This window comes from Eleginops maclovinus, chromosome 5, assembly GCF_036324505.1.
Source record: "Eleginops maclovinus isolate JMC-PN-2008 ecotype Puerto Natales chromosome 5, JC_Emac_rtc_rv5, whole genome shotgun sequence".
Classification (NCBI taxonomy): Eukaryota; Metazoa; Chordata; class Actinopteri; order Perciformes; family Eleginopidae; genus Eleginops; species Eleginops maclovinus.
In genome coordinates this window covers 16387724-16408933 of record NC_086353.1, presented here as the reverse complement: position 1 = coordinate 16408933, position 21210 = coordinate 16387724, and the positions used below count along the sequence as shown (strand labels likewise).

Here is a 21210-nt window from a genome sequence, read left to right as displayed (position 1 = left end):
AATAAAATAAAATGCAAAAAATGGGATGTGCAAAAGTTTGGGCACCCTTATAAATAGCATTCATTTCAACACCTGTACGGATTTATAGCTGACAGGTTGCTGCACAAAATTGCTTTGATTAGCTCATTAGACCTTCAATTACAAAGACAGGTGGAACCAATCATGAAAAAGGCTATTTAACATAGGTAATAGCTGGCTGTGCCTGGCCTAGGTTCTTTCTTAGGGAGTGGCAAGATGGGGACCTCAAAACAACTCTCCACTGACCTGAAAGCTAAGATAATCCAACATTATAAATTAGGAGAAGGGTACAAAAAATTATCTGACAGGTTTAAACTGTCTGTCTCCACAGTCAGAAACGTAGTTGTGAAATGGAAGGCCACAGGAACAGTCCGTGTGAAGGAAAGATGTGGTAGGCCGACAAAAATAGGGGAAAGGCACAGGCGAAGGATGGTGAAAATGGTCACAGAGAAGCCACAGACCACCTCCAGAGAACTACGACAACATCTGGCTGCTGATGGTGTAGTTGTTCACCGTTCCACAATCCAGCGTACTTTGCACCAGGAAGAGCTCATTGGAAGGGTGATGTGCAAAAAGCCTTTCCTGAGTGTTAATCACAAGAAGAGTCGCATGAGGTATGCAAAAGCACATCTGGACAAGCCAGAAGCATTTTGGAACAAAATACTGTGGTCAGATGAGACCAAGATTGAGTTATTTGGTCATAACATGAACAGGTATGCATGGCGAAAAAAACACACTGCATTCAATGAAAAGAACTTGTTGCCCACTGTAAAATTTGGTGGAGGATCTATCATGTTATGGGGCTGTGTGGCTAGCACAGGTACTGGAAAACTTGTTAAAGTTGAGGGCCACATGAATTCCTTACAGTACCAGGAGATTCTTGACAAGAATGTTCTAGAGTCAGTCACAAAGTTGAAGCTACGCCGGGGTTGGATTTTTCAGCAGGACAATGATCCTAAGCACCGATCAAAATCCACCAAGGAATTCATGCAGAAGCACAGGTACAATGTTCTGGAATGGCCATCCCAGTGCCCAGACCTTAACATCATTGAAAATGTATGGATTTATTTGAAGAAGGCTGTCCATGCACGGAGGCCAAGAAACCTGACTGAACTGGAGACGTTTTGTGTGGAAGAATGGGCCAAAATACCACCTGCCAGGCTTAAGGGACTTGTCTGTGGCTACAGGAGGCGTCTACAGGCCGTTATTGCAGCAAAAGGAGGCAATACTAAATATTAATGGAATTATTTCTTAGGGGTGCCCAAATTTATGCACATGCCTATTTTTGTTTGAATGCACATAAACATGTTTCTGTTTGACCAATAAAAGTTATTTCACTACTGAGATGTTTCTGTTACCATAAGGTATAACATATGTTAAAATGAAGTTGCTGCTTCAAAAGCTCAGCAAGTGACAAACTGATGCAGTGGTTTTCCTAAGGGGTGCCCAAACTTTTGCATACCACTGTATATACGGCCCTGAGCTGGGCCCTCTGTGCTTTTATAACTGGACCACCAATCACCTCCTATCTTCCCAGTAACTCCAGAGACGGCCATAGGAACTTTTTTTATTTAACCCTTCACATTCCAACAGAAACTGAATAGGCAAATTCGAAGGATTTATGTCTTTGGAAATGTTTTTTTAAACACAATTAAATCAAGTTATTTTGGTAAAACTAAAGAAAAATATAACTAAAAAAAAAAGAAGTATTTTTAAAGAATATTTTAGGCCCTCAGAGATGGCCTAGAGGGCCCTGACGGTTCACCACTGAGTAAAGTTTATTGTAAAAAGAATAATTTAAAAGGCCATAGTATAGTACATCATACAATTCATACTATAAAAATGTAATACATAATTCATTGTATATGCTGTGAAAGAAATAGCATAACAAATGTAATAATACCCAGAATTCTCAAATTATATCAAGCTAACACATTTTATTTTGAAAGACCAATATCACAAATACCATGATAAAATGTCAGTATATCGATGAAATAGTATTAAGATTTGTATCTTTTATTTTGGCTAGCCAATTAACAACTCGGTGTAGGTTGAAACAACTTATTTTCATCAACATAGAAAATATTCTCCACTGCTTTTGTGTAGTGAACAGAGGTGTAAAACTATTGTTCGTCTGAAGAGGGCAACAGGGAGGCAGTCCAACTGAAATGACCTTGTGCATTTCTTTCATTCATCCACAGAGTGTCACTGTTGTCTTTATACCAATAACACTGCACATGTCCACACAATTGCTTTGGCAGTTCAAGAAGACGAAATATTGCCAAACTTTATTTATTTATTAAACAAAAATTCAACCAAAAAAGGTGAACTATCTAATGGAACACAGAGTCAAGCACTAAAATATCAGAAAACACTAGACAGAAAAAAAAACTGGACACAAAGACTTTTGAAGAGTAGCACAAGTCCACGTCTTCTTTTGCCTTTAGCATTCAGTTTTACCTGTTTGACAAATGTTTACATCCATAACTTCCATTTGTTGAACATCACCCACAGCACTGACAAGAGTAACACAGCGGTGACATTAAATAACATTAAAAGGGTTATCTAACCCTCAAACATGCAGGTACAGTTGTTGTCATCAAGGAAACATTGATGGTACAGTCAGGTAAGATTTTCCCTTGATTATGCAACATTAAGTTTACCCAAGCCAAAAAATACATACCTGTTTCACCTTGAGATATTAAACGTAACAGACCTTTTTCCAAGGATTTTTACTGGAGCTATTTTATTTTTCAGACAGCAACATACTGTATTAGCTCAAGTTCCTGGTTACATAGCAGCTAACACCTCCTTTCTCATTGTGCTGTTAATGTTTTGAAGTGTTGCAAAATACACAGCAGAGTTCATCATTAACAGCATGTGGATGTGTAGTCTAGGTTGCTAACAATAAATCTTCATTGTGAACCATTGAATTATCCATCCAGTATCAAAGTGTTATACCTTATTTCAGACGTTAGGTCTCATCACAAAGATAATCATTTTGAAACGGCAAAAAGTCAGATTTCTTTTTACTAACTTTGATGGATTTCGTGAATCTGACAGCTGTGATGACATTAGAGGTTTTCTGTGTTTTTAAATCTGCGTCTAACGTCTGTTATTGAAACCTGGATTGAGGTTTTAATATGAAACCTTTAATCAACAGTAAGTCAACATTACCAACCATTTTGTAATAAACCACATGTTTTAGCTCCAGTAAATAAAAAAACCAACAAAGAAATCAACAAACCAGACTTGGTAGAAAGTGTAACAGAAGTCCAATCAAATACTCAGTTTAGGTTCTTATAGACAATCGTATATAATTATTGTATACAGTAAATTGTATAAACAACACGTATGTTGTTTTTACAATGGGTTTATAGAATATCTGACATCAGTAAATAATATCAGTTGCAATTCCCAGCTATCAGGAATCGCCTTATATATTGCTGGATAATTTAACTATGTAAAGTGTCATTAGAGTTTCATTTACAGAAACATTTTTAGACAAGACGTTACACTATCCAGCAAAAAGTATTTGAATGGCTTCTGACTCTTTCCCAGGTCTGTCACAAATAAATATATTCTCTATATAGTGACAAAACTCACAGTTGGCAGGTTTATAAATCTAACTGTCCATTACAGAATGATCTGTATAGCCTCTGAGTGACTAAGACACTGTTAAGGTCTATTAAATTGAAATGGGACATTGGTTTAGTGTATAATGGGTAGAAAATATCTGGTATGTCGATCTCGAACAACCTCAGACATTTTTGGGAACAACAGTAATGGCAGCACAACATTTCATTTACAGCATAATAATTAGAATTAATTCAACTCATCAATGGTAACAGCGTTTTATAAAAGTGTCCTTTCCCATTTCAATGTGGCCCTGTTCAAAACCAGACCCCTCCAGCCCTCTTTAAATAAGGATCTAGACACTTGAGAAGATATTAAAGGATTCATGAGTTTGTCCAAAGAGCTACAGCAAATGTCCACGCCTGTAACTCGAGCAAAAAAAGAGACAGAATTTCACCTTTTGCATTCACTGAAATTCACTGAGTGACACCGCTGATTAATCCCATTAGATCCTTTAATATCTTCCAAAACATTTCTGGAAAAAAGAGTTCAGAGACAACATGGTGACGTGATGGTGGTTGTTTTCTGTCATTGGAGGATGTCGGGCCGGAGAAAGTTACAGGACGGTGTTTGAGAGGATGGTCCGGGACGAGGGGGGAACGGAGCGTTGATGGGTCGCCCTGGTTTCTACACATTTGTCCGACACTTGGGGAAGATGGGTCCACCCTCAAGCCTTCTCTTTCTTACTGTAGATAGAGAAGATCAGACCAGATTAGAGAGAGGTATTACAGAAGAAAAAAGAAGAAATGTTAAAGGATGAGAGGTAAGAAGAAAAAGAGGTATATAGGGACAAAGAAAACAATTAGAAAAACAGACTGAAGACAGTTGTTGATCATCATCATAGACAGCAACTTCATCTTTAGCAAAGCAAAGTTGGTGCTTTTTTTGCTTAACATGAGTAAGCAAAGAGAGGCAACTAGAAAAAGGTAACAGAAGAGGACAGAGAGATTAGAGTTGCAGCAGCTTGTTTTCAAGTGGCTGCAAAGGGCTTGGGCGGAAGCTCTTGAAGGAAGAAAAAACACTGAACAAAGGTAAGACTTTAAGGTAAGAGCAGGGCTGGATTATCCCACTACTGCTTTTGGCCAATAATAAGGTAAGGACCCTAGTTTTCATGATCAATAATTACTTAGGATCAATCTGAAACTGGCACCAAGTAATAACAACATGATTGGAAATGGCCTCTATACATAGTTGTGTGTATACATCAGCGTACTCGCCTTTAAAGGCCCTAACCCTTTCAGTTTATACTGTACTTTAGCAGTCCGTGAAGTGTTAACAAACAAATCCGCAATTTGTTAAATGATCACAAACAACTTGGGGATGAATGGTGATTGTTCTGAATTAACAATCCAGCTTTGGAACAGAGCAGTATTTAAAAAGTAAAGGAGAGGACAGAGATCGAGCTGAGGCAGCCAAATTCCTCCAAAGCAACGCAGGAACAGCAAAAACAGCAAAACCCAGCAGGTCACGAGAATATAATGATCATAAAAGTAAAAAAGCCAAGGAAAAATTGAAATAAAGTGCAACAAGAAAAGACGGTAGCGTCGATCTAGTGAGAACTTGATGCAGGAAACCACAAATCATGAGGGTTTATGCAGGTTGATAGGACAGCCAAAAGTAGATGGATTACTACAGCAGGTGAAAAAAGGGAACAGTTTTATCCCGTCCAATCAGATACAAAGGCAGGAGAGGTACCGTGGAGGCTGTTGTCCAGTAAGTTGTTGCTAGGAGTCAAACTAAGGATAGAAGCAGAGACCTGCTCTTCTGCATTTTGGTTGTCTATTATGGAACATGTATTTTATCTGCTGTTTATTGTTCTGGATTCAAAAAGCATGTGTTACTTTAACCTTGAAATAACTTTACTATTATTTCAAGATCAAGTCAGCGTTTCACTCCTTACCTCTGTTGATCAAAGGATAGAAAAATATATATAATCTGGAAGTTTTATTGTATTGGACGCAGGTATCTGTTTATATATTCAGACTATGGCAGGGACCAGAGAGCAACAACAGCTAAATCTGGGAGGCAGTGAACCAGAGAAGACAAGAATATGAAAAAAAAGAAGCAACGTGATGATAGGTGGTGTGGAGGACCACCAGAAACTGTCAGAGGAGTTTGACAGGTTGTGGCAGAGGTTTCCAGTGTTCTGGAAAAGATCCAGGTGAGGTTGGCAAAAGAAAGGCAAGGCTGAGTGGTCAAATGTGCTTCTTTCTCTCTTTTTTTTTTACTTAGTCTTGGACTTGAATTTTTTCCCAAAGGCCCTCTCCAGCTCAGGGACCGACAAAGTGAGGGTGAAGGAGCCGTCCGACTCCGACCTGACAACCCGAGCTTGAAGGTGACGAAGGGAAGGAAAACAAGATTATGACACATACACTTAACTTCAAGTGCTTAGTGACACAGTACGACCAGACTTCAAAACCATCTGAAAAAAAGCTCATGAACAAAATCCAAATCATATTTAAAAACTTTACATCAACCCTGTTTTATCTTAATTTAGTGAAACGTATAAGCAGTTAAACTCCCCTCTTCAGTGCAAGGACAACAAGTAAATTAATTATTGTTATAACTTTAGCCTGTGCATTTCTTCCCCCAGTCTCATTTAGTTCTCTCTCTCATGCACAGACTCTTTTCTTAGTAGTGATGTCATAACTTAAGAAGCCGCTGTTTTGATTGGCTGATGCGTTTTGGCCGTACTACTGAGTTACCGGCCGATGATATCACTGATACTTCCATTAGAGTCTGATTAAAGTAGAACCCAAAGAGATATAGTGGAGATTAAGTGTCAGCATTGACTCACGTAACAACCTACTGCCTAATGCAATGCTACTGAAAGACTGTGTAGCATATAGTTGTGCATATATGACACAGCCAGGGCGATCTGACTACAATGTAAAGAGGAATAAATATTGTAAACAAAGTCTACACTTAATATTATGTCAGTTTTTTTAGGTAGTCCTTTTTATTAGGCTAATAAAATGATTTGTTCTGATGGCCCCGTCCAAAGTAACACATTGTTTAGCTTCTGTGCTGGTACTTCTGTCTGTTTCTCAAAAGCTGGGGATTGCTGACCGGCACCTACTGTTAATAACATATCGATGATGGATAAGTACCTTATACAATCTCATTAAAAAAATTCAAAACTATCCCTTTAAAGCACGTTTAGGGAAATCTATCATACACCACAAGATTCTTTTGAAATACCATCAGCTTAAGGCAAGTTAATGAGCCCAATTCTATGTGTGTGTGTGTGTATGTGTGTGTGTGTGTGTGTGTGTGTGTGTGTGTGTGTGTGTGTGTGTGTGTGTGTGTGTGTGTGTGTGTGTGTGTGTGTGTGAGTGTGTGTGTGTGTAACCCACCCAAGTCGTTGTTGTTCATCATGGCATTGGAGCCTCGGAGGCGCGGACCCTGCTGGGTGAAATGATATCCAAACTTCAACAGCGTGGTGTTTTTCTCCAGCATGCTGGCTATCTCCATCTCCACCTTGTTGCCTAGCGGCTGGCTCTGGAGTTTGTAAACAGAGGGGGAAAGCTGGAGAGTTAAAACTGGATAAAAAAAGGTACTGTGAATAGGCTTCAGTACATGTACATAAGATTAATGCCGTTACTATTTTTTTTAGTTTCAATCCAAAGGAAAAAAATAGCCAAAGCAACACAGATAATGACCTTATGAATAAGTGGTGAATCCCAGATGCTGAACTATGCAGTATATCATGACACTAAAATCTGGGTGCATTATTCTGGAGTGTGATATATGGCCTGTATACGTGATACACAAATACCATCTCAGTTGTATGCATTACACATGCATATAAATCTAAATCTATATATGCAAGTGGATTATGTGTGTGTGTGTGTGTGTGTGTGTGTGTGTGTGTGTGTGTGTGTGTGTGTGTGTGTGTGTGTGTGTGTGTGTGTGTGTGTGTGTGTGTGTTTGTGTGTACCTGGTTGTCTATCTTGAGCTCCTGTAGTGTGGTGTTTTTCTGCAGTGCCTCTATGAGGGACACAATGCCGGTCCCTGTGATGAAGTTAGACTCGACATTCAGGCTCTTCAGCGTCGTGTTCACCTTCAACATCTCTGCCAGGGCCTGAGGACACACACAGCACACACTGTAGATGACTTTATTTATTTATAAGCATAGTTTTTTTTTCCACAATAAAGTCTTCATAACCCACAACCTAAAGTCTGCTTTGAGCAAATATCTAAGTACGGAGTAAAAGAAACAAGAGAAAAGAAGCAGAGGGATTACATGCAGCAAGATTTTTTAAGGAGATCTTTAGCACATATCATATAATTGTTTTTGTTGTACTGTTTTTATTTTCTAGGCAACGAAAGAAAGGAACAAAAACAGGTAAAAGGTATTCTGCGCAGCATTTTGCGTAAAATGTAACAGTGACTTACAAATGCTACAGGGTCGTTGCTCCTGGTTCCGACAATACTAAACCTCTCCACCGCAGTGTTCTCTATCAGAGCGTCAGCGTACGCCTTCAGAGTCTTGATGGGGATATTCTGGGTACAGAAGAACATTACATGCTATATCTTAACTTCATGGTTAAAGCAGTAGGTCCAAAAAATCCTTTTAAAACACAGGGTTAAAATCCCATTCTCACACAGACACACCTTGATGTTGTTGAGGTTCACTTCCACCAGGTCGGGGTCATTCCTCTTCATCCTCAACAGGGTCTCTTCTACATCAGTGGAGTTGGGCTCTTCATCTGGGACTGCTTTATACTGGGCGCACTGGATCACACCTACAACAAAGTACACACAGCTGTGGATTAAACCAGTCTTACTGTGGGAACAACTAATATATAAACATGTTTGGCACCCTTTCTCCACATGACACATAAAGAGTGTAAGACTGCCAGACTTCACCGAACACTGTTAAAAGTTTTATCTGGACAGCTGATGTTGGTAACTTATCATCTGCTTGCAACCCTGGCCAAACAAAGCATATTATCCTGCCAGGTTAACAGGAGCATTAAATGTGTGTTTTATTTAATCTACAATCAGTAAATAAAGTTGTTCTAGTAAGCAATAGGTTGGATTGGAACAATGTTTCTGTCGGTATATATCATTTCTGTAAGTCTACAGTAAGAAAAGATTAGGTTAATAATAACAATATTGGGATACTAAATTCCATTTACTTAACAAAACAATGTAGAGGATTCCTTTGGTGCAGTATCACATATGGCAAAAACCCAAAGAATGTTGTGTAAGCTTATGAAATACACAATTGTCTTACTGTGATTACGACATTTCATGTGAAGTCTCAAACCATTACAAAAGAAAGACTCAAGGTTGAAATCCTTTTTTATATCCTGTGTGTTAGCCAGCCCCATTTCTGCAGGCGAATCAGAGGTTTGAAGCTGGCTATTTTATCAGAGCCGGTCATATTTGGAAGTGAGATGCTCGGCCTCTGTCTCTGTTTAGAGCTGGAGCAGAAGCTATAGGATGAGCCCCCATGCAATATAAACACAGGCTCATTAACATGTGATGTGTGTGTCTGTGTGTGTGTTAAGGAATATCACAGAGCTTACTACCAGTGCTAGATTAAACATGAATGAATGATGATGAATCATCAGTTATTCCTGAAGGAGCAATATAACAATGCACGAGTGTCTGTAGACACTTTTATATCAATTGAAGAACTTACTTTTAGTTTAAGGCTGTGTAGCTATATTTGCAAGTGCAAAAAAAAAAGGCTGTGCTGATCGTCTTAGGTTAAATAAACCAACTTCCTCCAAACATGAGATCATTGCACTTTGCATTTCTCTTGAATGAGGTGATTTCTCTCTTCCAAATAGTTGAGTGATTATGTTTATTTTAGGATACTTTTACTCATGTTGTGCACCAAATGCATTAATAATCCAACCAAGTGAAGACAGCTCATGCAACTTTCAGATTTCAACAATTGAAAGACTCAGTAACATCAGGTAAGGTTTAAGTACATACGTGGGAACGTGTGTGTTTTTACGTACTGTTTAGGCCTTGCTTGTTGACTATGTTGCTGCTGGCCAGGGCTTCATAGTACTGCTGGTTACTCATCAGGGTGTGCATACCGAGGATGGCTGGAAGACAGTAAGAAGACTGAGTCAGGATGAGAGTAAAAAAGGGTGAGGGACAATCGGAGACAGAGAGAGAAAGATGAATGCTGAAGAGTCCATAGATTTAGTGATTGTGTATTTACAGTCATACAGAAGACCAACATGCTGACAGACCATCATCATCTTAGGAAACACAAGCAAGTCCAACCTGACACTGACAGTTTACACGATCTTACATTTGAATGCCATATGCTTTCAGGTAAATGGTAACATTTACAACGTTTGGATCTCTGCAGCCCACAACTAAGGTCCTGCACACTGGCAGCAGTGAATATGATATATTTTTAAGATCAGAGGCTGCTATAAAAGATATAGAGAGATTCATAACCTTGTCTGTTTTACCAGAGTGAGAACATGGGAACAGAACACTTTGCAAAGACATAAACAGTCAGGGAACACAAGCTACCAAACTGCTCACTGTTAAAGCTGGTTATGTTACCTTGAGCAAGTCAAGGGACTCGTGCTCCCAAAATATTCCTGCAGCAAAATCTGTAACGCTAATGCAGGAAGTAGAGACTGAAAACTAAATGTGTTTACATATTGTCATATATCTCTCTCAGAGAGATTTATTGTCTTTCAACCTTAATATGATTGTCTTCTACAGCTACTTAAATATCACAGCATATTGTGATTTTTTTCAGAGAGAGGGTAATTCAAATGTAAATGGTAAACATGACCTCTGTATGCTTAACTGCAGAGTGTGTACATGCAGCATCGACATGGCAAAGGTTGCAGAATCGCTCCATGCAAACATGGTGTGCAGTCTACAGATACCCTGGGTGGTGAAACAGAGATATCCAGCAGGGATGGAGGAGGTGGAGGGATGAGGGGGAGGGGTGAAGGGAAGATGAAAGGAGCGCTGGAGGAAATGGAGAAGATATGGTTTAGGAAAAGTAAATGAATGAGGGGAAGTGGAGGCCACCGTTAAGTGAGGAAAGATGAAGATGAAAAATAATCTGCACTTAAGCACATTAAACAGATCAGATATATGAATAACAATCGTTCGGATTGAGTTTGTATAAATGTTGGTGTGGATTTTGAATTTTTTGTTAGTCGTTAGTTTGTAAGGAAAAGGTTTATCTGTATTTTTTAACAAATATAAACAAATAAATTCTGAGGAAGCACTGCAAAAAGTGAAAATACATTCTCCCGATGTTTCCATTCACTTTTTAGGCATGTTTTAAACTGCCTTCCCAGACGGGACTCTGGTAATTGTGGTAAAAGCCTTCCCAAAAAGAGCCTATAGAACAGCATTATATAGAACAAACAAAAAAAGTGATTATAAATAAGAGAAAAGTTCATACAATAAGTACTATGGATATTTAGTGCATGTTGCTGTGAGGAGATGTGTGTGGATGTGGTTATATTACCTGCGATATCACAGAGTTCAGCATCAGAAGCACTCGCCAAGGCTTCTTCCAGCTCCGGCTCCAGAGTCACGTTCTCCATGATGGGGTCCACCATCTTCTTAGGCACAAAGGCTTTCCCTGCAACATGATGGATGGATTTTAATCAGAAGACATACTATACAAACACTACTACTACATTTACCCAATATGGTATGATATCTCATATGATCTATGTAACACATTCAAAGATTCTAAGGATCAGAACAAAAATGAAATACTAAATATAGTCTTTGAGGAACAATCTGATTTATTATCAATCAAAATCTTATTTTAGTGAGTATCCCTTCCTCACATCACCCCTGACATCAGGCTTCTGTTGCTGACAGGTCTGCTGTGTCTGTGGGGTCACCTCCTCAAGTTTCAGCCAGATATTTTTTGAGCCCCACATAAGCACTTTGGCGAGATGTTAACAAAAGCGCTTAGCAGCCTGACTAACATTCTCCCTGCCCTTATAATACCACTGCACCCTTACATGTTGGTGAACACACTGATAGAAGTGTGTGACAGGTAAAACCAGTTTCAAGTTCCGCTGCGGTGCAACCTGTAGTGGTTCTGGTCTCAGCAGATGGTGAGCAAAAGATGAGTGATTAAAATTGATGACAGCTCTGAACAGTTTGCAGAACCTGCTGTTGCTTCCCTCTGCTTGTTTGCTTTACTTTGCAGCTCAATGGGTGATCCACATGAAGACCTTGACTCCAGTTCTTGAGGGAAGGGATATTTTTAAAGATTCACTTCGCCCACGCGCAGTTTTACAGCTGGTCTGCGAAAAACGTTTTGTCCTTGAAAGTCTTTTAGGAATACAAGTGTATTAAAGCAACACCTAGACAAAGCCACCTGATAAATAGAACTGTGTTTCTTTACACTTCTGAAGGGACTAAAAGGTTGTTTGTGGTCCAAAGACCCACGTAGATTAAAGGGGCCCTAATACGCTCATTTTCAGGTTTCATAATTGTATTTGTGCCTGTGCTGTGACATGTTTCCAGGCTTTTTTTTCCTCATACTGCCTGTGCACCTCTTTTCACCCTTCGTCTGAAACCAGAGCCCAGTCTGCTCTGATTGGTAAGCTGGCCGGCTCTGTTGTGATTGGTCAACTGCTTAAAGATGTCCCGCCCTTTAGCCTATCACTTACAATGTGTTGGAGCACTAGCCAGTGGAAATGTAACTATGTTACAGAAGTAAAGAAAGGAGTCCAATCGGGCACTGACATAATTTACTCCACACCACAAGAAAATGGAAAACCCCAAAAAAGCACAATACGGCCTCTTTAAGCATTGCAGATGGTTGACGGATGAAATAGCAAAAGCTGTTTACTCTCTTTTGAGTCCAGCTACTATCGCCAGGTGCCCCAACAGCTGCTCCGTCAAATCCCAGAAACCCAGATAGTACCTCTTTTCTCCCCTGTGAAAGGCACCAGGTCTTCTTTGTCAGGATCCTCTTTGGCCTGTCTCTCCAGATGGGCCAGCAGGTTATCCCTCTGAAATGTCCCAGTCGGAGATTTCTTGGTCTGGTCCTTCTGCCGCATCCCAGCAGGCAACAAGGCATTCTAGGCAAACAAGAGTTTACATCAGTTAAAGGACCTGTACTGATTTTATCTCACTTTTTTCTTCCTGTCATAGTCCTGTAATATCTTGCATCAGTGCAGAAGAAGGAAAAACAACAAGACATTTAGAGACGGGGAACAAATACTTTATACATGTGGTGATGTAGATGTAGGAACTCTTCAACTTCAGTCTTTTTCTAATGAAAAACAGTTGATTTTTCGAGATTTTGCCTATGGAAATAAGAACACACAACTAAATAAATCAAATAAACCATGGAATGCAAATATCATTAGTAATGTAATGTTGTTTCTATATTTAAAAGAAGCAAACAAACCCCAGTGGTAGAATATAGACTATTCATTAACAATACAACCAACTTAAGCCCAACACTAGTACTAGTACAGCATTTTTGCATCACATTTTAAAACATTTTTGAGGATTTCTTAGAAGTTAAACAGAATAATACCATCAAGTATTGCAGTATTAAAGCTAAGTGAGACATACTCTAGAAATGGTCCATACAATAACTGTGCTTCATTTAATTTAACTCTCACATCACTCCCTAACTCAACCCCAGCCTAAAACAGGACAGAGAGATTTCCCAGAGCATTGCTACTCTCTACATTATGCTCAAACCGCAGCAGCATTCAAACCAAGCTCTTACAAGGGCTACTTATAGCTTCATATCTTATCTTTCCTCTCAGCACTCTCTCCTCATGACTCTGTCTTTCTTAAACGCTTTGACTCAAGGCCAGCAAACAATTTATATTACAAAAAATACATACCCAACAATTGACACTGTCGGACCAGTTATATGATAACCTGGGTTTAAATGTACTGTTTCATTTCAGATTCTCAAATTTGGTCTTTCCAGTAGTGGAAGGTAAATGTTCACATGACTTATAGCAGTATTTGTAATCAAGCCTGGAGTATATCACATCGTCACTGCCAAGCTTTTAATGTCACACGTTGTATCAGTTGTAGATAACAGGCACACTAACAGCATTTTATTTTTACCAGCATGAGACTTTGTCTTTCTCGCCAGTCATTTCTTACTGTACTAGTTTGCAAACCAGCTGGTTTTGTGCAATGTCTTACTGGAACTGACGTGGGAAGCCTTGCTGGGATGGTTAGAGTGGGCACTTCACTGTTGTGCAACGGGTTACCCTCATAAACAAGCGCAAACAAGGTAAGCACGCACACACTGCGCCTGACTGTTTCCTCTGTTTACGTCATGAAGGAACTTCAGTCACTCGCTGCTGGCATCAGTCTTGCTCGCACACCCACACACACACTGAGTCCCGCACATTATACCCTTCCAGTCATTCCCTGACATTGAGGGGATATCCAGCATCTTTATGAGCAGTTGGAGATTCATCACAAAGCTATTACAGCTGCTGTCACCATCTCCACCCATGATACACCACTGAGGGTACAAACCTGGAGGTTGAGTCATCAAATACAGAGATAGACACTTCATAAAAAAAGCACCAGGAACTACCCAAAAGCATAACTGATGTTGTTCCTACAGTAGCATATAACAAGATACACCACCCTGCTACCCCAATACTGCACAATTTATAGTGAAATAATGTAAATGATGAGGAGACAATAATTATTTAACTATAAAAAAGCTAGCATTATAACAAAGTCAGACACATACACTGTTCCCCAAACTTCCTCACACATATAAGTACAAATTATTATTGATAATGAAAAAGGTGAATTACTATTCTGGACAACAAAGGGGACATCGTCATCTTCAATTGTTTGTTTTGTAAACGTCTTCAATTTACAAGGAAGGAGCCTATATATCTGAGAAGCTTGAACCACCAATGTCTGGCAAGGCATGACCACCTTACACCCCAGTGACACCAACACAGGGACAGAAAGTCTTTACAGCCTTCATACTATAAACTTACATCAGGATCCAGCTCCTCTAATTCATCCTCTAATCGCTGCAGCTCTTCCTCTGACAGTTTCTTCAGCAGCTCGTCCTCGTCTATGTCCCTGTACTTATCCATCTCCTTCTTCATAACCGACATGATGGACACCTGAAAACATGGATAGGCCCACTCTCAATTCATCATGGTCATATATATCCACAGTATTGACAGACATGGAATGTTGATATACCATAAAATAAACATTTGGGTAGACCATGTCGACGTGTGCCTTCACTGTATCTTACAAAACAGATCGTACGCTTACATTTCTTGTACTTTAGAATAACTTGAGGTGATACAATTAAACCAAACATTTGTAATGAAGGATTAAGTGCATCCAGGGTAAAATATATATTATACAAATAAACAAAAGGATCTGGAAGTATTCAAAATGGTTCCCTCACCTCAATCACCCCCTCCAAACAAGAAAAAGGCCAAATGTAGGAGATCAGGAGTCTGCAAGACCCTACACTTTGAGAAAAATAATCTGTGGATCGAATCAACAGAGAAATCACTAAAATGAATGGTAAAATAACATAGGGTTTGATACGAGAGACAAGCATAGGTGGCTGTGATGGTCAATTGCCAAACAAAAACATTACTTTGGCAAGAGTCATTTTATGTGGTGTTAAAATCAACTTTGAATACACTCACCTCAATGATCCCCGGCTCAGGGGTAAAATTACAGCAAAGGCAGCCAAGTGCCTGACACGCTCTTGAGAGTGACCTGGAAGAGGCAGAAGAGTGTAGAGAGATAAATTAAAAAGCAATAGATACATTCAGTCATTTATGGAGGAAGATATTAAGCATTGTATTCCACTGCTTGCTGTCCTTTTTTATTTTAGCCTCTTCAAGTTTCAAGTAACTAACAGCGTAGCTACATTTCATTTTCTGATAGTATTCAATCTGTAGCTACATAAAAGCGTTTGGCTAGAAAGTGCTACAAGTATTACATTTTTAGCTAGTCACATATTTGTTAGCTGGATTTCTTTATGGAAACTAACTGGTCTTAAAGCAATAGTTTAATATTTTGAGGACCAGAAAAAATGTCATATTTTGCAGGAGTTGCATGATAGTTTGAAAACACTCTCTTGGCTCTACGACTAGCTAAACTTAGCATAACAACTGGAAATGCTAGCCTGGCGCTGTCCAGACTATTTCTTGGCTAGGAGCAGTAACTTCCATGAATCTGCACCTGTTGGCTACCCCCATAAACTGGCCAATTGTTATTTTTACACAACATGATGAACCATTTAAATCAATGAGCTTTAGAGGTGATAGATGGTTTTTCACCTTTGGACAGCCAGCTTGCTGTTTCCCAATTGTTGCTAAACTAAGCTAAGCTAACTGGCTGTTAATTGTAGCTTCAAGCAGTATTTAAACAGTGGTGCCTCATCTAGGCATAATCATTTGTGAAAGTGAAACCACGAGAGAGGCCATAATGATCTGCCTGTGTGACAGGTTGGCAAATCTACTGGCAATGTAGCAGGTATCATCCACTGAAGGTCACTGTAGGTTAGCAACTTGCTAAAAAATATGCTGAGACTGTCAATGCATAGTCTATTTGCCAACAACAACATATACATGACAAACTGAAGAAACCATTATTTTTAACTTAGTCCAACTACAGACTGCAACAGTTTGACTTGCTGCCACAGCTAAAGAAAGTCTCTTTCATGAGATTCTCAGATTCCAAATCTCTATAAGGACACAGATGCTCTATTTCCTCCCAGAATTATATCCTGTCGCTGATACCTCCGCCATGAATCACTGCAAGAAGCGCTGTTTTTTCTCAAAGCTCTCTGTAGAAAAAAAAAAACTCAACCAAGCATACACTAAATATCTTATCCGGAAAAGCTTTTTTATTTTTCTCACCTTGAAGATCTGTTTTCTTCTCTCTCATTGTCTACATTTCAGATTTGGCTGTAGGACCAGATAACTGATGATTGATGAGTAGCAGCAGAACATGTGTGCTAACAGCACCAAGTGCTCGGAATACATACTTTCTCTAAGCCACTGTTCCTTAAAACTATGGGTCAGGGTTCAAAATGCTTTGTGAGCTGCTACTGATAGATGTCCACATGACAACACTAATAATAACTGCACCGAGCCTGCATCAAAGGATGAGAATGATCTCAAATTAGGAAAATGGGTAGAGATGGAGCCTTTAAAACTCAACCAAAGTGAAAAAACTCTTCCATTGAAGAAGGGAAGATATTTCTTTTTGATCTTAAGTATGACAGCAAATGTGTTTTGACTAACCTCCTAACAGGTGAAGTCAAGCGTGCTGTTTTTTTTGTTCTGCTTTCAGTAAGCTCCACAACAGGACAAGTTTCCAAACCCAAAAATGAAGAACTGGGCTCAACTCCAAATAACACTGCAAGTCTGCTGGAAGAGTGGGACCTGCTGTGATGATATCAAACAGACCCGTGCTTGTATTTCTAACGTTATTACAAGCTTCTGCTTCATTGGAGGATATTCAGTGGTTATAATGGAAAGACAACTAAATTTGACCTGAGTTAGAATGTACCCTGTAAAGTTATAAACACTTGACTTGACCCCTGACTTCTAAACTTGTCCAGTCCTCAAGTTTCCAAGAACAGCAGCAGAACCATTAATCAAGTTTGATGTTTGTAAAATGTTTTTTAATTGATGTAAACCTGATTTACAAAATGCAGCTATCCTGCAACAAAGTGCTATCCGTGCCTGCTTTAACAGAACTGTATTTGTATATATTTCAGTTTGATTATAAACGTAAACCCTGCTCCAAGTTTTTCTGTTGTAAAACACATCTCTGGAAAACTCACATGCTCTTAGAGAGGCCAAAGATTTGTACAGCCAATAAATCCACACATAAATCAGAGTTGAGGGCACTGCAAAGGATATTTAGATGATTCAGCAGACAACTTCCTGCTTAATGTCTTCAAACAGCTCCCACTGTCATGATAAACAACCACATGTACAGTAAGTGTCGTGTGAGTATTCCACTTAAAACTTCTTCAGTTTGAGAGGTCAAAGATATATTGCTTTCATCTTTAATTCTGAGTCCAGTTACCTCTATTTTCATGAAAAACAAGGATGGACATTTGTCATTATTTTATAACATTTCATAAACTGAACAAATAATCGATAAATCTAGAAAATAATTGACAGATTACTCAATAATGAAAATAATCTTAATTATCAGCCATCTAAAAAAGGGTCCAATGACTCAATAAACAATGATACTAATGATGAATAAATCTCCTAATCTGGTCAACCTGAGAATACTAACCCACTACTAACTTGTCCATTACGGCACCCACACCATTCCTATAGGGATAAATCATGTATAAGACATCATGCTTCATGCTATCAATCTTCTGTGGTATATTAATTCAAGTGTTGTATGTAAACTTTTTTTTGCAGGATTGCAGTTGTCAGAATGGTCTCTGAAATCTTCCAGCAAAAAAACAGCTGAGAGGCAACTGGTCAGTTTTCCCCTGCCTGTAGATGTGATAAGCTACAGTTGTGTGTGTGCGTGTGTGTGTGTGTGTGTGTTTTCTGCTGTGACAGTAACAAGGGTGTCCACTTACATAGTTGTGACTACAAGTGAAATGCATAGATGCTTACCAAAATAGATGAGTAGACCACAGAAAGTTTATTTTTCATGTGAAGTTCTTATCACTGATTAATATTACTATGCGAAGTTGAGATAACTTTACAGTGTGTCAGATCCACCGAGCATTGTTTTTAAGAATTTGTCTAAGTCTGCCACTTCATAGAGGAAACTAAACCCATGGTTATGTGTGCTGTTTCGTTAGTCTCCACTTTGGGGACCAGTGTAGAGTCGTATATCATAAAGTGTATAACATGGGGCCTGAGGTCGAGCTATTTAGTGCCTTCTACAAAAGGTCAAAACGTCATGCGTGTCACTGTACTGATCAGAGTTTCGTTTTAAGATAGCTACCACGATGATACAATAAATATCCAAGAGATTTTAAAAAAAATAAAAAAAGAAGAAAATAGTGAAATACTCCACAACAATGGGCTCATGACAAAAAGTGAGGTGACTAAAGAGTCAATTTTGTCTTGTGGAGTAACAAAGGTTAAAGGGTTCAATTTACTCTACCATGATGAATTTAGGTCACAGAGGGAATGATATCCAACATGACAGCAGGCAACTGTTGCATCTCACAGCACTAGAACTGTAGTTGTGTTTATATATGGTGATTTTTTAATTGTCTTTATCATAATCCATCTTGGAAAATTAACAAACTTAGCTCAAGCTTCTGCTCTAAAGTATTGTGTTCTTGGAGTGACTTTACATTTTACTAAAGTGTTTACAGAGGTAATGAGATACCGCAAGCTATATTGAAAATATATGTACCTTCACTATTATGCTAACCAATTGTACCAACAGAACATTTTACTGATTTCCTTTATCTAGGAACCATAAGGGCTCCTGTATGCGATAAGGACTGCATTAAAAACCTCATCTGTGCAGGACTTTAAGGTAAGGACTTGCTGAGTGCTTTTACTTCAACAGTCAATAAGACATTCTCCAACAAGAAGGAAAATACTAGCAGTGAAATTAAGAAAAACTTCTGGGTGTTTCTGGAGGAGCCCCCTTTATACTTGACCCCTGGTGGAACCGGATTACTCCCAGCTTCTATAGGTGTTGTCCTGCGCATTATTTTAACCAAGATATTGTGAACTTTACTCATTTGACTGTTTTACAGGCTGCAGTATCATTTTTGCATTTATTTCCGTACCTCCTCCAGCGCTATTTATAGCCAGTCAGTCCCGCTGGGTGACAGCAACGAATACTTTGACCAGATATGGTTTCCTTCAGAGCTGCCTGGAGTCGCACTGCGCGGTCCGCTCTGCAGCAGGCGCACAAGCCGGGAATCCGCGGAAAACTCCAAACTAGCAGAAAGCGTCCGGATAATCCTGAATGCAGCAGATTTCTCAGGGTGCTCACAAAGTTTCCTCCCCCGTCACTGCTCGTCTCTCGGCGGGTTTACGGAGGCAGAAACTCATCTCCAGCAAAGGGCAAAGTAAACTTATGTGGAGGGATCCTCCTCCTCCTCCCCTTCCTCCCCCCAACACGGCTGCCCTGTCACTCCAGTGATGTCATCAAGTGGCACGGTGTCCATTATCGGACAGCTTTCCCAATCCTCCAAAACACTTTAACGTGAACAGTGGCGACTCCTGAGAAAAATCTCGCTATTTCCTTTCTGATAATGATTAAGATAACCCATTCAATAGGTACATTAAGCAAGACCATATCAATGTGTTGTTAGATGATTAACTCAGACAGAGGTCCCTCTTGTGTCCACTAGATGGCAACACACAACAGAAATATTTCCCCTCTAGCTACATAAGTTACAGGTGGAAAGCTATGGAAGAAAGTTGCATCCAGGAGCCTCTATAAGCAGAAATGGTGTGGGTCCACAATAAATTATTCTATTTATTATTATATTAAGTATTTACATGAATCCAATGATGTATAATGTATACTAGCTAAACAGGCCAAAAGATATGCTCAGAAACAACATAAAGACAGGGGCAGCATATTAAGTCAAGTATTATATATATGTGCAGCACTGTTTCAGCTGCAGCTGTTTTTAGAGGGCTTTATAAATAAAGTTGATTGATTGATTGATTGATTGACTGAACTCCGTAGCATGTTTTAGATGCTCATCAAAAAACGTAATCTAACTGTGCCACGAAGTCGACCAGTCCGAGAAAAATGCCAGGGTTGGTCGAGCCCTCAGTTTCATCTTTGCCTCGCAAAGCTAGCTCAAACTGCCGGCAGAATTTCACACACTGGACAAGCCGGTTGAGGATGTGACGGTTCTTGCTCACCTCATCATTGTGGCGACGAACAGCTAGCCTGAATCCCTCATCCAGTTGAGTGGCAATGTTCACCCTCCCAAAAGACGAAAATCTCAAGCAGCAGTGGATCTTCGACAGCTCATGTTTCTTTCTTTTTTCAGATAGATGCTGCATATCTGTTACACCAGTCCAGTGGCGGTTCTACATGGAATTACACCACGGGCAAGATCCCTCCGAGCTCGCTCGTGCCACCCCCCCCAGGAAATGCCGCCCCCGGCGGTTGCCCGCTTCGCCCATGCCCAAAACTGCTACTGCACCAGTCGACGTCCAAGTACGCAGGGATAGCAGAAGACTGCGTTGGCTACTTCACAGCCTGCTAGCCAGGTTTTTCGCTCATACAAATTTGTAGAAAATCCTCGGATGTAGGTCTTGCCCCTTTGTAGAAACTTGTTGAATGGTTAAGTGTGGTCTTGGCGGTCCTTGTTTTAATGCCAATTTATCTGGATGTGCACGCCGACTAAAAGGAACTTCTTTCAAAGACACAATGGAATTGTACTGAACGCTAGCCCTTGTGAGAGTAGTAAGTGACTTGATCATAGCTCTGGCTTGATCGAAGAAGCTGCCCGCTTTCTTTTCTCAGTTACGTATGACGAAAGCGTGTAAGTGCAAGCCCTTCCGGAACCCAGAGATTGCATTGAAAGCTCTGATGTTTGAAAAAAAAAAAAAAGCATTTTAC

The 21210-nt window shown here is 39.6% G+C and overlaps 1 protein-coding gene across 5 annotated transcripts; it reads right to left on the bottom strand.

Moving 5' to 3' along the window:
- Positions 1–1935: 1935 nt before the first annotated feature.
- Positions 1936–20623, bottom strand: tmod1 (tropomodulin 1). Of its 5 annotated transcripts, none has more exons than XM_063884594.1 (13): positions 20505–20543; positions 15309–15381; positions 15059–15141; positions 14631–14762; positions 12554–12710; positions 11129–11245; positions 9633–9722; positions 8272–8402; positions 8053–8160; positions 7595–7738; positions 7011–7155; positions 5883–5982; positions 1936–4340 (listed from the first exon to the last, which is right to left on the bottom strand). In XM_063884594.1, the coding sequence occupies exons 4-13, from the start codon at positions 14751–14753 to the stop codon at positions 4322–4324; spliced, it is 1134 nt and encodes a 377-aa protein (XP_063740664.1). In that variant the 5' UTR covers positions 14754–14762; positions 15059–15141; positions 15309–15381; positions 20505–20543; the 3' UTR covers positions 1936–4321. The 5 variants fall into 5 exon arrangements, with proteins under 5 accessions (XP_063740664.1, XP_063740663.1, XP_063740660.1 ...); XM_063884593.1 differs by lacking the exon at positions 20505–20543 and adding an exon at positions 19409–19708; XM_063884590.1 differs by lacking the exon at positions 15059–15141 and having other exon boundaries at positions 20505–20623.
- Between the last annotated feature and the right edge of the window lie 587 nt (positions 20624–21210).

Excerpts from the sequence above, each read along its gene's own strand:
- tmod1 (XM_063884590.1), bottom strand. Across the intron at positions 14,763-15,308 it reads CTGAGCCGGGGATCATTGAG|GTGTCCATCATGTCGGTTAT; the intron begins GTGAGTGTATTC and ends CCATGTTTTCAG. Across the intron at positions 7,156-7,594 it reads AGCTCAAGATAGACAACCAG|AGCCAGCCGCTAGGCAACAA; the intron begins GTACACACAAAC and ends TACAAACTCCAG.